The sequence below is a fragment of the Urocampus carinirostris genome, chromosome 4 (genome assembly GCF_059441175.1).
Source record: "Urocampus carinirostris isolate Australia breed hairy pipefish chromosome 4, RoL_Ucar_1.0, whole genome shotgun sequence".
In the NCBI taxonomy this organism is placed as follows: domain Eukaryota; kingdom Metazoa; phylum Chordata; class Actinopteri; order Syngnathiformes; family Syngnathidae; genus Urocampus; species Urocampus carinirostris.
The window spans coordinates 27,922,355-27,939,992 of record NC_142352.1 but is presented as its reverse complement, the minus strand read 5'-3'; the positions used below and the strand labels follow the sequence as shown (position 1 = coordinate 27,939,992).

General features: G+C 38.9%; 1 protein-coding gene across 1 annotated transcript in view; it reads right to left on the bottom strand.

Annotated features, from left to right (window-relative positions):
• The window catches only part of chst8 (carbohydrate (N-acetylgalactosamine 4-0) sulfotransferase 8), a 300,000-nt gene that overhangs the window by 227,603 nt on the left and 54,759 nt on the right, over nucleotides 1-17,638 (bottom strand). The window contains exon 2 of the mRNA XM_088334019.1: nucleotides 8,203-8,363. Within this exon, the coding sequence (XP_088190145.1) occupies nucleotides 8,203-8,363 (161 nt within the window). The remainder of the gene's footprint in view (nucleotides 1-8,202; nucleotides 8,364-17,638) is intronic.

Below are 17,638 nucleotides of genomic sequence, written 5' to 3'. Positions count from 1 at the left end.
ATATTTTTTTACACGAACGATAACAAAAAAAACTCGTACCCTGCAGTAGGCGTGCAAAGAAAGCTGACTCTGCACTTTTAAAGCAGTCCCCAACAATCAAAAGTTGCATTCATCATCAAATGACTCACAGTGCTCAAAATTGGCCAGATAGCAACTTTATTTGTGGGATGAGTCTGTTTATAAAGATACCATCTTACAAACAAATTAAAGAGAGAGTGGGGAAATCAGGTGAATGAATCATCTGGAATAAAATAGACATTTTGAGATAATCCTATATCATTATAATTGTATATAAGAAAAATTTTATCTACTTCCTTTGTTCATTTTTATACATTTTTTGGCTTTTTTACATTGCCTGAATTTGTATCTCTTAAGGCTGTTTGTGTGACCTTGTGTGTGTTCAAGACGATGCTTCTTTTTTTCAAATTGAAGAATAAAAGTATTTCGGAATACAAATCCTCTAATTTGTGTTAACTGCATTACTTTCAATTAAAATACTAGGACTGTATATAAATCATAGTATTGTTATTGTACTTTTACATATTCAATTGACCAAGTTGACTGAGAAAAAAAATGAATTAAATGAAATTAAATATTTTAATTGCATAACACTTGAGTAATTTAAAGTCAGAAATCAATGGATCACACTTTGGGAAAAGTCTTGTGTTGAACCTAATTCCACGTTTTAAAGGGCAAAATGTAAAAAAGAATTGAATAATTAAAAAAAAATCACCCATCCATCCATTTTCTGCACCGCTTATCCTCAGTAGGGTCGCTGAGGTTCTGGACCCCATCCCATCTATCCTCAGATTAAAAATGTATATGAACATGGAGTGTCTCGGCAAAGTGTTAGTTTGCAAGCTCCCAAGATTGCACAAGCTGAGAAATATGAAATATAAGAGTTCACCGCTGCCACAGGTTGGTTGACATGCCCGGTGCTGTGGAATGCAACTTTGTTTAAATCTAGGTTTCAAACACACTTATATTCTATAGCTTATGATAGAACTATATTTCTTATTTGTAATTTTTTCATTGTTTATTATTGCAACATCCTTTGCAGCCTGGTCATCCAGGAAGGGGGAATACCCAACGTGCGGTCCCTTCTCAAGGTTTCTTCATTTTTCTCATGAAGTTTTGGGGTTTTTCCTTGCCCCCATGTAGGTTTTGGATCAGGGGATGGTGTAATAATAGTCCTTAGTCTGTAACAGTCTGTGGTCTGTTCACCCATGTTGCTATTTTAAAGGACTCCTAAGAGGTCAGATTCATACGGTAATTTGTAACTAGATGCTTTTGGGGGTCAGTTATATGGTGGAGGCTTAATATTTTTACTTTTTGAATGGAGTAACTAATAACTATAGCTTATTCCTTTTTCTCAGCAATCAACACTGGTTCTTCTGAATTCAAATTCCCATTGACAACAAAGGGTTGCTATTGTTGGCTTTCCCGAAACTGTGTAGCAATCACAGGCGTATTAGCGAAATGGAGATTCCACTCGGGCTGAGTGGCTCTCATCCAGAGTGGGAGAATGACTCCGCTCAGATATTCATAACGAGACATTGCTCTTTCTCCACACGATTCATATCAGGCCAATCGCAACGGAATCAGATTTTTTTGGGCACTAGGGCATCCTGCCACGCTCCTTCATCAAAAATGTCTTCACCGACAACAACCGATCAATGCGAGACGGGAAGATGGATAAAAAAACAATCAGACCCTGAGGAAAGAACATTTAGAAAATGCGGTCCGGTGAGCACGATTCCTAAGCTGCAGTTTGAGAACTGAGAATTGAGTTTGCACAGCGCAACACTAGCTGCATCTGGCACCACTAAAGGAGTCCAATGACTTGAGGTATTTGAACTATTTCTGTTGTCATAGTAACCTTGGCAACACCCGGATGGAACTTGTAAAAGCGGCAGATTTGCTAAGTGGAGCACATCACAGCTGCGTATAAAACATGGACAAGAAAATGCATAAAATAATAATAATAATAATAATACAATAATAATAATAATTACAATCTCAATTTTTAATTTCCTTTACTTTTTTTTCATATTTCAAAATTCCACAGTTACTGCAAATGTTTCTTGAAGACCAAAACAGTAACTAAAACATGTAAATAGAACAGAATAATTTAAAAATAAAAATTGCATGGCTTAACCTTAATGCAAAGAAATTAACTTTAGCGACTAGCGAACGTGATCTAAATGCTAGCATTAGCATCAGTAGATAAGGTCAGCTGAACTGGCATTAGCTGTTAAAATATTTAGCATTAATTGATAAAGTGATGCTAGTTGCTAGACAAATCCAGCCACCAAAGTCATGCTAGTCACATATGTGAAAAAAATATGTACTTAATAGGGACAGGGACAGCAGGTACTGAATACACAAACACATCTTTACTGTATTATATCAGTAAATACACCTGGAACAAAACAATTTAAATCAGCCTTAAATAATAGCTACAGTCATTTAATTAAGGAACTTGTTATTAGTATAATATTTTTTTTACTTTTTATTCAGGCAAGAAATATTGATTTCAAATCATCTCATCTCATCTCATCTCATTAGCCGTACCGCTTATCCTCATTAGGGTCGCGGGGGGGCTGGAGCCCATCCCAGCCATCTCCAGGCAGTGGGCAGGGGACACCCTGAACTGGTTGCCAACCAATCGCAGGGCACACAGGGACAGACAACTCATTCGCTCATTCACACCTAGGGACAATTTGGACCGGCCAATTCACCTGAAATGTATGTTTTTGGAATGTGGGAGGGAACCGGAGTGCCCGGAGGAAACCCACGCAAGCACGGGGAGAACATACAAACTCCGCACAGGAAGTCTGGAGCTGGATTTGAACCCATGACAGGTTCCCATGACATGAACTGTGCCGCACAAGCGCTAACCACTGCGCCGCCGTGCTGATTTCAAATCAGCTTTATTAAAAATGTAGCACTCATTATCAATTACCTATATCCCACAATTAACTAGTTAGATAAAGAGAATAATAATAGCACCAGCTTTGCGTAATTTGAAGGAGAAACACTTCCTAGTATTACCACCCTGGATTTTACAATTTAACTAATTCTAAAATTGTGAAAACAAAATAATTGAATGGATTTGATAAATTGACTAGCCCTACTCCGCTCACTCAGGAACAAGGGCCACCTCATCCAAGACGTCCTCGCCGAACGAAAACTCGACTTCCTCATTTTAACAGAAACCTGGCAACAAACAAACGACTTCGCTGCTCTGAATGACTCCACTCCTCCCAGCTTTGTTTACATCTGCCGTCCCCGTGGCAACGGCCGTGGAGGAGGCCTCGCGGTAATCCACCGCGAGAAGTGGAAAGTCTTGCCTGTCTCCGTCACTGCATCGACTTCCTTTGAATGCCTGGTGTTTAAGCTCCCCGGACCGTCGCCAACCATTATTGCTACAATTTATCGCCCCCCCGAAGCCACATAGTGATTTTATCAATGAATTTTTCAGCTTAATTACACATTTATCCACTCTCTCGCCAAATTTAATTTTATTGGGAGATTTCAATATTCACATGGACAACCCCAACCTGCCACTCACCAGAGACTTCACATCCTGCCTGGAGAGCCTCGAGATACACAGCCTTATTGACTTTCCCACCCACATTAAAGGCCACACATTGGACTTGGTCTGCTGCTCTGGCCTCTCTACCTCCAAGCCCACTGCTGATGTTTTTCCTGAATCTGATCATGTCCTCCTCACTTTTAACACCGTACTCTGTCTCTCTACTGTCAAAACCTCCCGTCTCATTTATTTTCGAAATACCAAAAATATCAACATTGACACCCTCTGCTCCATTATTGACCGTTCCCCGCCCCCAGAAGCTCTCTCAAGCCCGGATGAGCTCACCGCTTTCTACAATGCCTGCCTCACAAATATTCTAAATTCTCTTGCCCCCCTGAAAACCAGGACTGCCTCATTCTCCACATCTGCCCCCTGGTTTACACCCGCTCTTAGGTGAATGAAATCAAAGAATCGCCAACTCGAGCGACTCTATAAGAAAACCGGCCTCACCATCCATAAGGACATGGACATTACCCATACTGCTAAATACAAGGACCAAATTGCACAAACCAAATCCAGCTACTACTCATCCTTTCCAACGAAGGAAATTCAAGAACTCTCTTCTCTGTCATGAACAAAATCCTCCAGCCACCAAATTCTCTCCCCCTCACCTGTACTCCACAACAACCTGCAACTCCATACTGGAGTACTTCAATCACAAAATCCTTAAGATTCATCACCAACTTCATTAAAACCTGTCTGCTCCCTCCCCATCTGAATTTTCTTCTCCTTGTCACTTCTTCTCCAGTTTTGCTCCACCCACGACTGCTGAATTATCCAACCTCATACTCAAATCCAAGCCCACCACTTGCCAGCTCGATCCCCTCCCTTCATCCCTTGTTAAATCCTGCCTCCCTTCCCTGCTTCCTCTCATATCTGCCATTATCCACTCCTCACTCTCTTCTGGTATTGTCCCATCACTTTTCAAAACCGCTGCCGTTACCCCTACACTGAAAAAACGTGGTGCTTACCCCAACAACTTTGACAACCTCCGCCCCATCTCCAACCTTCCATTTATTTCGAAAATCCTTGAAAAAAACTGTTGCTGCCCAACTCCACTCGCACCTGTCCCTCCACTCTCTCTAAGAGCCCTTTCAGTCTGGTTTCCGCCCCCGCCACAGCACAGAGACTGCCCTAATCCGTATTGTAAATGATCTCCCCATAGCATCTGACTCCGGTTTAGTCTCCATCCTCATCCTCCTAGACTTGAGCGCCGCGTTCGACACAATCTCTCACCCTATCCTCCTCAATAGACTCTCCTCCATTGGTCTCACCCATACTCCCCTCAGTTGGTTCCATTCCTACCTCACTGGCCGCACTCAGTTTGTCCAGCTGAAATCCTTCACCTCAAAGCCTAGGGATCTGTCTTAGGTCCTCTTCTCTTCATCGTCTACCTCTTGCCTCTTGGTCATATCCTCCGCAAATTTAATATCCACTTTCACTGTTTTGCTGATGACACCCAACTCTACCTCTCCTGCAAACCAAACTCCATACTCCCACCTCCCTCCCTCACCTCTTGCCTTTCCGAACTCAAAACATGGTTCACAACAAACTTTCTTAAATTAAATGCCAATAAAACAGAATTCCTCCTTCTTGGCACCAAATCCACTTTATCCAAAGTAAACAATTTCTCTCTCAACATCGACAGCTCCTTAGTGTCCCCCTCACCCCAGGTCAAGAGTCTGGGTGTCATCCTGGATAGCATGCTTACCTCCCACTCACATATCAACACCATCACTCGCACTGCTTATTTCCACCTCCGCAATATTACCAGACTCCGCCCTTCCCTCACCCCCCGCACCACTGCTATTCTTGTCCACAGTCTTGTCACATCCCGCCTTGACTACTGCAATGCTCTCCTCTTCGGCCTTCCTCAAAAGTCCCTCCATAAAATTCAGCTGGTTCAAAACGCCTCTGCTCGCATCATCACAAAAACATCTTCCCAGCAGCACATCACCCCCGTTCTCCAACAGCTACACTGGCTTCCTGTTCAGCATCGCATCAGCTACAAACTGATCCTATATACATATAAGGCCATTCACAACCTGGCTCCTCCTTACCTGTCCGACCTTCTCCAGGTGCACGTCCCCACTCGCTCCCTCAGATCCTCGTTCTCCCTCCGAATGTCAGTGCCCCCTGCCCACCTGAGCACCATGGGAGCCAGAGCCTTCAGTCGCGCTGCTCCCAAGCTTTTGGAACAATATCCGGACCTCCAAAACTGCACACCTCTCTCCACTTTTTAAGTCCCGTCTAAAATCACACCTGTTCAGGACTGCCTACAACACATAGCTTCTCCATTTCCTATGTTTTTATGATTTTATGTCTTGTTTTTATTTATTATTTCGCTTACAACTTTTTAAATTGTATTTTTTCATTGTCTGTACAGTGTCCTTGGGTGGCCTGAAAGGCGCTTTTAAATAAAATGCATTATTATTATATTATTACTTCGAAGTGTCTTAATTTGCCCAAGTCTGGAGAACTCTGAGCATAACTGCATTTGCATTCCTTCCGTATTTTGATAATGTATTCAGGTTTAAATGATTCAGTGTTTTTTTACACGGGTATTAGAATTTCAAAATCTTTTCCACTGCTGACTGAGAGCCAGCGGAAAGTCTTTAGGTCCGTAGTAATATGTTATGATCCCTTGGTTCTGGTCAAAATCCGGGCTGCAGCATCAGCAATGAGCTGTGGCTGTTTGATATTCTGTCGGGAAAGTTGAGTGGGAAAACCTTCGTAACAATGAAGTGGATGGAGATAAAAGTTTGGTTAGCTTTTCCTGCAAACTCTTAAAATGTTGCGGTGGTCTTCCAGTGGTAAAAAGTCATCTCATGATTTAATACAACACATAATATAGGTGATAAATGGTAATGATTAGAATAAATTGATTCAGATCTTTGGATAAAGCTACCCAGTATTATCATGCCTAAGCCTGGGCGATATGACAAACATTGTACAGACGCTGCCCTACTTACGAACGAGATTCCGGAAGATCGTTTGTAAGTGAAATTTGTTCGTAAGGTGCTTCAGTGCTTTATGTTTTTGTATGTTTAAGGTTTGTATAAATAACATGTATTGTTTTATATTATTAATAAACATTTCATAAAATAATATGCTCTATAAGGATAAATAAAGTTGAGTTTGTCATACTTTTGGAAGATGATCCTCCTCCATGGTAAAAAATGGTCAAAAAAAGCGTTTTGACCATTTTCTCAACCCCATCAAGCTTTCTTATTCCACTTTCATTTCAAAAGAAACAGGCTCGCCTCTTCTATACACTTTACACCAACCATATTAAATGGATGCACAAGATATTAAACAATAAAAATATTAAAGTTATGTTAAAGCGCGCTGGAGATACAGATTACACACGAACTAGGAAGATAATGCGTATTTTGTCTTTCGAGTGGATGCTGGGTGACCTCTCAAGGGGCGCACGCCGGTAGCACTGGAGTAATATCCTGTACTCAGAAAAGGGTGGACACAATACAAAATCTAATTTACAGCAATGTCCGGATATTTTTCGACATTGCGAAAGAAAAATGTTCGTATTTACAGTTTTACGGAAGTCGAATGGTCATAAGTAGGGGAGCGTTTGTATTCATGATAAAACATTTCTCATCACAATAATCATCACATCTTTTTTCGTTTACATTTAAAGACTTTTGTGTGCCCCTGTGCTCCTTTTACCAATATCTAATGGTATAACATAGGCATATAGTGACAAAAATTATACAACATTTCACGAAAACAAAGAACATTAAACAAAATAAAAGGTAACAAAATTAGGTCATCAAAACCCAGAAATTTACACAAAATCTGAGGAAACCTGCAATCACCAAAAATCAAACAAAACCATATTTGAATTTACACAAAGCAACATGTTCACACCTTTTGTGCGTGAAGCTTTAGTGTGTCTAGCAATGTTAACAATTGTAATAAAAAAAATATGTTTCAAAATGTGACAAATAAATAAACAAAAAAATACATTGCTTTAAAGGTGACAGGCCAGAGAAATCATTCTGTTCATAATATTAGGTTTTACTGCTTCTTTGTGACAGGTCACGATGTCTCCACCTGTACTGAATCCCTTCTCTGTGGTGGATACATAGGTAGTGCTTTGATAGCACATGATTAACGTCAGCTGGAATTAGTTTGTATGACATTGTCCATTAAAGCATCATCACCCCTATAGGACAGGTGCATGATACACCTAAACAGGCCGCTATCAAATGTGTGATTACGTATCAATAATGGACATTCATTAAGGGTTATGCGAAAACATAGAGTTTCCCAGTGGTCAATTGTAAGAAGAACTTCCTGCAACTGATATTGAAAGCTATATACCACTGGCATTTTTACCAAACACCAATGGTACAAGGGGAGAAATGTATTTTCATAGATTTTAAGTAAATCGTACATATAAGAATTATATGTCTTTATAAATGATGGTGCAACATAAAAATGGCATATGTGAATCACAGATATATTTGGGTCTCTGAAAATACGTCATTCATTTCTCTTTTAATGTTACTGGAGTAATTGGAAAATTGGCTTACAAAGTCCTCAAAAAGTGCTTGAATGTGGCCATGAAAAAGAGGACTCACCGGCTCTTACGGGCATCTTCTCGGATTGTTCCAGCTGCTGGAAGAAGACAAGCAGTCCTCCAGTAGTGAAGAGCATGAGGAACAAAAGGAACCACTGCAGCCTCTTCCTTCGTCCGCACTGTGAGTCCAGCATCATCTTGCGCTTCATTCCAAGCATTATTCTGTCGAGGGAAAAATGAACGGAATTAGAAAATCTTTTCGATCTTCGGATTAGAGCTGCAACTATTGGTCTACGGATGTTTGGCTCTGGGGCCAGATCATGACTGTTTGCACTGGTCGGATCAGTAAAAGGATGTCAACCCCAAATATTTAGCTTTGTTTTTCAGTATTATACTTCATCTTTCAAACTTGCACTCATATTTTACCCTACATAACATAATCACAGATGAGAAAACATATTTTCTAAATGTAACACATTTATTCACAAACATTGTGCAAAAAGGATTTTCATGTTTGGCATTGAATGACTTAGCAGTTGAGTGTAGGCAGTTTTATACCTGAACCAACTCACCAAGCTATACAAACTCAACAGTACCCACTAGCGGCCCAAGAAAGCATTTGGTCTGCATTCATGTATCTTTTCTTTTTTTTGGATAGAAATGACCCAGGGAATCGTTTTTTTCTTTCTTTTTTTCTCTTTTTTTACCAATCGATTAATTTACAACTGATTGATCATCACATCAATCGACAAATATTCAGGTCCCTTTTGGTTTACACATTATTTAAGTCGTCGAAGTGTCACCCTCTTAATCATAAAAATTGACACATGTTTATGAATGTATTTCATTATAGAAGAATGAATGAATATTTGCTAAAAGTGTAATGATTTACTGTTTTGTTTTGAAATAAATTTATTCAAATGTTTTTTTTTGTATATTAGTGATCCTGTAAGTTGATTCTGTTTTTAATATGGGACACATGCATTGAAGATAGGCATAGGATGCCACTTTGTCATTTTGTTATTATTTCTCACTGTAGTTTGGTATTTTGACTATCATGCACGGTTTAAATAATTGTAACTTTCCGCCATGGATGTAACCAGCCTGTTTTTGGGGGTGCTTAGGCACCTCAGAATTCAAGTCAAGCACCCCAAAAAATGAAAGCATTTTAAAAATATTTTTCTTAATAGGATAGGATTAAATAAAATGAAAAATGCTAGCTAAAATATAAAAAAAGTAAAACAGAACAAAGATGTGAACCCAGCAGCATCAGAAATACAGTACTACACCGCTTTGAAATGGTTCAATCCATTTGATTCCTAGCACAGATCTCGCTTGGCTCGTGTCAAAAGAGAAATAGCGGCGGAGTCCGTGGCTTGTCTGGTGTATTACCGTGAAAGTATCTTATAATGGAAGCCCGACAGTGCCTTTATTCAATTTAAAAAGAGGAACATTAAGTTAGTAAAAATGGCCGTAAAACAAACATTCAATTGATAAAAAAAAGTCCTTTAAAATGAGATGCTGTGAGCAAAGTATTTTAATTAAAATATTATCATAATTGAATTTTACATGTTGTATCACCTTGAGTGAAATGAAAAAAAAACGTTTTTAACGAGCGAGACACTCTGGCTACTCAGCACTCAGAAAGCTCTAAAATTGCCCCTGCTATCCGCCAATATTGTTGCTGTTCATTGATTTTCACACCCATTAGGGTGGATCTGCTTTTTGTAACCCAGGAGATTTAATTAAAAGAAAGCTCAATGGAGGGCCCTTAGAACAAATTTGGAATTGTGAGAGTTTTTTTTCACAGTTCTCTCCTGTTCTCCTTGCATATTAAAAAATTATTGATGTTTTTGCTCCATCAAACTATAAATTTATAAACTGGTTAATTATTTATTATCAACAAAAATCAGCATATTATAATAATAATAATAATTTCCTTGTATTGTCATTCTGTGTAACAATGTACACAGAACGAAATGTCGATTGCACCTGACCCGTTGTAGCGAGCCGATGCAGCCGCAGCCAACAGAGGGCGCCGCCGACCACTTTTTAAGTCTTAGGAATGACTTGGCCGGGGCGCGAACCACCGACCTCCCAGTCTCAAAGCGGGCGCCTTACCATCTAGGCTACTGAGCTGGTAATCATCCCCCCCAAAAAAAAGACAGAAGAAGTGTATAAATAAAACAATTGTTTTCTTTATTACAATGACATATCGAATTTGAAATTTATTTTCATCTTTCTTAATAATCAAGCAAAATAATCGACAAAATAATCCATTGTCACCGCAATTGTTCGTTGCAGCTCTACTTTGATCATTCATCTACAGTAATTTTCTGCTCCATCAGTGTTTACTTATCGCGGTTTCTCTACTTAGCGGATTTTCATCATGCATTGTGTTCTAAACAGTTGCCCCTTTTTCCGCCTGCACATCAATGAAGTTGCGGTCTGAGTTGTACACACAAAGTACTTAAAACAGCTTGACGAATATAAATTATAAATATAAATTATTATTATCATTTTCAAGTTTCTCTAAAATTCATGAAGTCAACAAAATGCCAAAAAGTACAAAAAGGCAGAAGAAGATGGTTTCTATCGTCAACAAAGCTTATGTTTTAGAACTCTCTAAGCCTGCTCTGGAGCCGCATAGGTTCTTTGGTGCCCCCTAGTTGATCCCTGGTGCTCCTTCAAAAATGTTTGATAATAGAAAAATATATGCTTGCTGTAGGACAGAACGGCAAGGTAAATGCAGTTTTTGATAAAGTCCAAATGATGGTGGCAAAGTATCATGTAGAGTGGATTGCGTCCTTAATCTATACAGATGTTTCTTGTAATATATATATATATATATATATATATATATATATATATATAGATCTCATCTCATCTCATTAGCTGCACTGCTTATCCTTATTAGGGTTGCGGGTGCTGGAGCCCACCCCAGCAATCATCGGGCAGTGGGCAGGGGACACCCTGAACTGGTTGCCAGGCAATCGCAGGGAACAAAAGGACAGACAACTCGCTCGCTCATTCACACCTAGGGCCAATTTGAACCGGCCAATCCACCTGAAATGCATGTCTTTGGAATGTGGGAGCAAACCGGAGTGCCCGGAGGAAACCCACGCAAGCACGGGGAGAACATACAAACTCCACACAGGAAGTCCGGTAGCTGGATTTGAACCCACACAGGACCTTAGAACTGTGCAGCACACGCGCTAACCACTGCACCCCGTGCTGCCAGCTATATATATATATATATATATATATATATATATATATATATATATATATATATATATATATATATATATATATGTGTGTGTGTGTGTGTGTGTGTGTGTGTGTGTTAAATACTTGAACTTGTAAATATAAATATATTTTTTCTTGAGTAATGGATAAATAAATTAAGAAGTCAATTTTTGTACTTTGGGGGTTCTGACTATCGCGGCACATTTTTGAAACGTAAACCCTGTGAAAAACAAGGGATTACTGTGAAAAAGTTTCAAAGGGATTGATGTTGAACAAGTGAAAAAGAGTCTTTCGCTTTGCACAGAATTCAACCCCTTTTGCTTTTAAAATTGTCACTGAAGCATATATACAGTCCAGCGTCCATGTACTAAACCACTCAAGCACAGGTAAGACCATGACCACTTCAAAGAGTCTGGATGGAGCGAGGGAGGGTGGTCACCTGCCACGGGGTGATAGGGGGCATCGGCAGAGCTCGGCCCCCGGTTCGATACGCCTTCGTCTCCGGAAGCCGTGTAGGTGTGAAAACCCTTTCATCTTTAACCGTCACCTATATCGGTCAGTGTTGGGACGTGTTTCCAAGGAACATGTACCTGGAACGCAATGTGCTCGATAGCCAGTACTGTAATGCGTTATCAATGAGATTATGTAACTAAAACATAGTTACCACTGGCTGTATTACTACTACTCAGGGAGGGGGGCAAAACAGGGGATTATTGTATTGATCCAATCCAAGTCAATACAAGGTACTATTGATAAAAAAATGATCAGATACTCTTTTGTTTGGAATTGTAATTATATTGAATAATAAAACCCCTCCACCCTTGAGTTAGTTCACAACTATGATGACAATACATTGTAACAGCCTATAGCAGTATCGCAATCGAATCTATTTAAACTACTTCATAAATCCCCATTTGCTCGTCCGTGTTTGGATATGGCTTCAATGAGAGTATATATGACTATTTGGAACTGGACAGTTACTTTCAGATTAACACACTACTTTTGGGTGTTAGTAAACTTAGGGGGTGGGGGTGGCTTGTTAACACAATTACTTTTTTTTTTAAACGAGCCGAGCACTGGTCATATACATACAAAACACGTATATGCTCTCTCCTACATACTACTATACTCTCACGCACATACACACACATAAACACACATAAAAATGTCTTTACTCTAGAATAAACGCGTCTAGTCCCCACAACCCTACTGAGGATAAACGGTGTAGATAATGTATCGATGGATGGATGCGTCTAATAATTGTACTGTTTCAGTAACGCCCCCAACACTGATATCATTATCCACATAAAAAAACCATGAGGGACCGTAGTAAACGGTGGACAAGGCCAGTAAACATTGGTCAAGTCAATTGTATTTGTATAACCCTTAATCACAAGTAGTCTCAAAGGGCTGCACAGACCACGATTATAGCAGACCACAGACTATTATTACACCATCCCCTGATCTCAAACATACATCAGGGCAAGGAAAAATTCAAAAACCTCAACATGAGGAAAATGAAGAAACCTTGAGAAGGGACCACACATGAGAATATGGTTGTTGCAATAACAAATAATACACAGATAATGTCAACATGAAATATAGGTTATCTAAAGTAGACAACAACAAAAACAGCTATAATAGACAAAACCATTGGCAATGACTAGTCAAACAAATATAGTGCAGCTCACCTTGTCAAAAAATACATCAAGTGCTATTTAGAGAAACGAGATACAGTCGTCCCCCTGATATATTCACATATCTAAACAAATTGTCCACTCTGCCTGACTTCAGACCATAACCATCTGTACTACAATATTGGAAATGGAGTATCCCCATACACAGGTGGCGATTTAAAAGCATGTAGAAGTCTGAATGCTTACCAGTTCTCCATAGCTGGCACGCTTGAATATGCTTAATTTTGCTGACACATGCACCCATGGAGTTCCTCTTGCGCCAATGTTACTGAAACGGCTAATTTTTGCGAAAATATAATAAAACAGTAAAGCACCGGGCATATGCACCTTGTATAACACGTTAAAAATATACATTTAGGCAAATTTCGTTGTTCTTCTGAAAGTTCGTCTCTCATTTTATCCTTTAGGAATTTGACAGCTCATTTTGGCGTAATTCGCACCTAACAGTTTTCAGTTCATGTGATTTTCGGATGATTAATGATTTTAATTCCTAGCTAATCACAATAGAAGCAGCCATTTACGTAATAAGAAATTGCATCAGTAAGACGCTAACGTAGCTAGTTAACACTAGCTAACTTATTATTCTTAATGTCTTTGACTTGCCTCGTACCTTCTTAACATCAAATTGCTCAGAAATTCATCAATTGTACCTTGTAAACAATGCTCGCTGAAAATCCGGGAAAACTTAAGGGCTACCTCGGTCAATTTGAAGATAAACATCGTCGACTTTTGTCTCCCTCGAAAAGGGATACAATTCTAAATCGGGCACCGCACAGCAATCAAGCACTATCATATCATTATTGATACTTGTTTCAACTCAAATCCTAATTCAAGTGCTGACCTCTCGGGTGTTTCTGCCCTCCAGCATGGATTCTATTCTGCTGGGGAAGGCAACTTGACGTCACGTGCAAAGGGTGGATACATTTTAAATATGAGCATGCCCCTGCTGTGTTAATTCCCAGGTAATGTGGCCCCCACGCTCCCCGCAGGGTCAAATAGGGCAGCGGTTGCACGTACAGTAATTAAATGCGCCCAATGACAGACTAATTAAATAAGTGCCGCTCAGTGCATCTGTTGATTGTTTAATCACGCGGTGCGGCAGTTAACAAAAAGACGTTTTTTTCCGCCCCTTTCACGCCGAGAGTGTAATTATGACAGCGAGCTCATTGATCACTTGACAGCAAATATTAAATAACAATCGAGGTGTTTGTATTGACTTGTAATGGAGGAGACGGAATGACGGATAATAGGTTTTTATTCCAACGCGAGCGATCCACTCTGAGATAATTATCAAATGAATCACAATTACGTGCTTGAGTATTGTGTGTAAAGCAAAGTAAGTGCGGGGGTGTCACTTTGTGCTAATAGCTGGACTGATGTGACCCGGCTAAGCCAAGAAAGCAGATTCGAAGAATAGATTCATTTGTTTGTTTATTATCTTCGAGATTTCACTGGGGAGCACATATTGCTGCCAAAGCAGAAATTATGAAAAATATGATAATTAAAACAGAAGTCAAACACAGATAACATCCATCCATCCATTATCTGCATCGCTTATTCTTAGTGGGATCGCGGGGGGCTGGAGCCTGTCCCAGCTATCTTTGGGCAGGGGGCAGGGGACACCCTGAACTGGTTGCCAGCTAGTCACAGAGACGGAGAACTCACTCACTCATTTGCACCTAGGGACAATTTGGAGTTGCCAATTATACTGACTTGCGTGTTTTTTTTGAAAGTAGGAGGAAATCAGAGTGCCCGAAGAAACCCACACAAGCCCGAAGAGAACATGCAAACTCCGCACAGGAAGTACAAACTGCGCACAGGAAGGCTGGTTGCTGGATTTGAACCCATGACCCCAGAACTGTGCCGCACACACGCTAACCACTGCCCTGCCATGCCGGCAAAACAGATAACAATTTCTGAATAATGTATTTATCTGATTCATTGAAGGCTTAAAAACTAACTGAGTCTACCTCTGGGGGCAAGACTTTATGTTCTCAGATTGGCTGGATATGTAAAAGAATGTCAACTCCAATGTTTTAACTTTGTTTTTCAGTGTTATGCTCATCATTCACAGCCTACATTAGTAAGCTAGCCTACACATTACAATTACAGATGAAAGGGGGTCTTTTCTTAGCAGCACATTTATTTAAAAGTAATGGGGGGAACACTATTTTAACTGGTTCACTTATGAGTGAATGCAGTTTTACACCTAAACCAACTCACCGTGACCTAGAGACTCAATCGTCCAACGAGCCTGATTGGGTGTATTATCAATTGAAACAGCGAAAGTAGGAGTGCAAGTTTGAATAGAGGTTTGTATGTTGAATTGCAATTTTAGTGTTGCAATTTACAAAGACAAACACAGCTAGCTGTTGTGTGCAAATCACAATTTTAAGGAACACAATTGGTTTTGTAGATTCCAGAGAAAACAAGCCTTTTCAAAAGCACCACAGAAGCGTGTGGCTGTATCAAAATAGAGAAAGAGAGAGAAATAAATAAGAATAAAAAGTTGGGGAAAAAACAAAAAAGAGAGAAAGAGAAACAGAGGGAAATAATGTGAGAGAGATAACACAATATATAAAGAGAGAGACTGAAAGAGAGTAGCATAGAGAATGAGTAGGGGGGTAGAGAAAGAAGGGAGAAGGAAAGATTAGGAGAGAGAAAGAGATAGAAATTATGAGAAAGAGAGGGTTCTACACTAAATTACTCCATGGGGAGACCACCCCATTTAAATCTGGATACATTTAATGCAGAAGGGCAAATGTGAACCTGTGGGGGGCGCTACAGTTGACAGAATTGAGATACCCACAAAGTGTGAACACACCCCAAAACAGTTTAGCATAACATTTCAACAAAAATGAATCCAATTTTACATAAATAATTAAAAGAGTTTTAAAAATGAATACAGGTGTATGTATATTCCCACAAAGTTTAAACGCACCATAACACAAATTAACATTAACATAAAAAACTATAAACCTGTAAAATCCAACACAACTAAGCGCACCACATCACAAATCAAATGTTCAAAAATGAGTGATGCTTCTTAAACATTTCTAACATTTATTTTTTATAACTTTAAAAATGCATCTGTAAATTCCCATATAGTTTAAAATGCACCATATCAAATCTTAACCTAGCATAAAACTCCAACAGATATTAATCATGACTTCAGTGAGTTAAACAACTTCAGTGTTTATTTCACATTAACACATCATGTACCAAAAATACATATAAATATGTCAATTCTAACACTGTTTGAATCACCACATCACAAATATTTCGAGCATAACATTTTAACAAAATTGACTCACATTTTCAGAAAAAAACTAGATTTTTCACATAAGTAAAAACGCACCATATCTTTAATCAGCCTAGCAGAAATTACTCAAATGTTCAATAACTTCTATAACCTCAGTGTTTTATGATATAAAAACACCATATACCGAAAAAATTCACAACATAAAAAAAGGTGTATGGAAATGTCCACAGAACTAAAAAACACCACGGCAAAAATCAGCACAACATTTAAATGATCGAAAAAGAGTTTTTTTATACATTTGTTTTATTTTATTTTATATAAATTTGTAAAATAAAACGTGATCTTAAATGCACCACACCACAAATCTGCTAAACATAAAATTAACATAGAATAATCAAATGTTCAATTTATTTAAACACAAAACATGTATTTTACATAAACACACCATATAGCCCCCCTAAAAACACATGCGTTAAGACGCATATGTAATTTCCCACAGAGCTTAAACACACCATATTACAAATCAGCTTTGCATAGCATTTCAACAAAAATGGATCACATCTTAAAAAAAGAGCAAATGGTTTATTTTATATAAATGCATAAAACATTATTTAAATATGTGTATGTAAATTCACACATAGCTTAGATGTCCCTCTCAAACCAGTTTAGCATAAACTTTAAACAAAAATGTCCGCACAGCCTAAATGCACCACATAATATATCAAAATCTTTCAACAAAATGAACAAAACGTTCAATAATGTATTTATATTATATAAAAGCACCATTTCATGAGAACCAGGCGAATACATGAACAAATGAATAAATGGAAACCCTTGGGGATAAAGCATCTATGAGAACAATGCTGTCTTATATGTAATGTGAAGCAGAGCACATTAAATGGGATTGGAAATAAACAAGAACGCTTTCCCCAGCAGCAAATATTGATTTTTCTTTTTTTTTTCACACTGATGTACGTGTGAAGAGTTTGCACCTGCCCCAAACACACAAAGCAGCAAAATTCTGGACCCCTAACGGCAGGCTGATCTACCTTTAAACCCAAACCGGGGTTGAGCGGATCAATCCAATTATCAATATGATCGATTGCTGAGAAAGTACTTGGATTGTATAAATACAATTGCCCTGGGATCAATACTCCACTCTTTGACCGATTTTCTAAAAAGGTGCCGCTTCGCTAAGTAGATATTGCAGCCTTTTTCTTTCTCATACAGCACCTTCGGCTACTCTCTAAGTTAATAGCCGTTCTAGTGACTGACAGAAACACATTTTG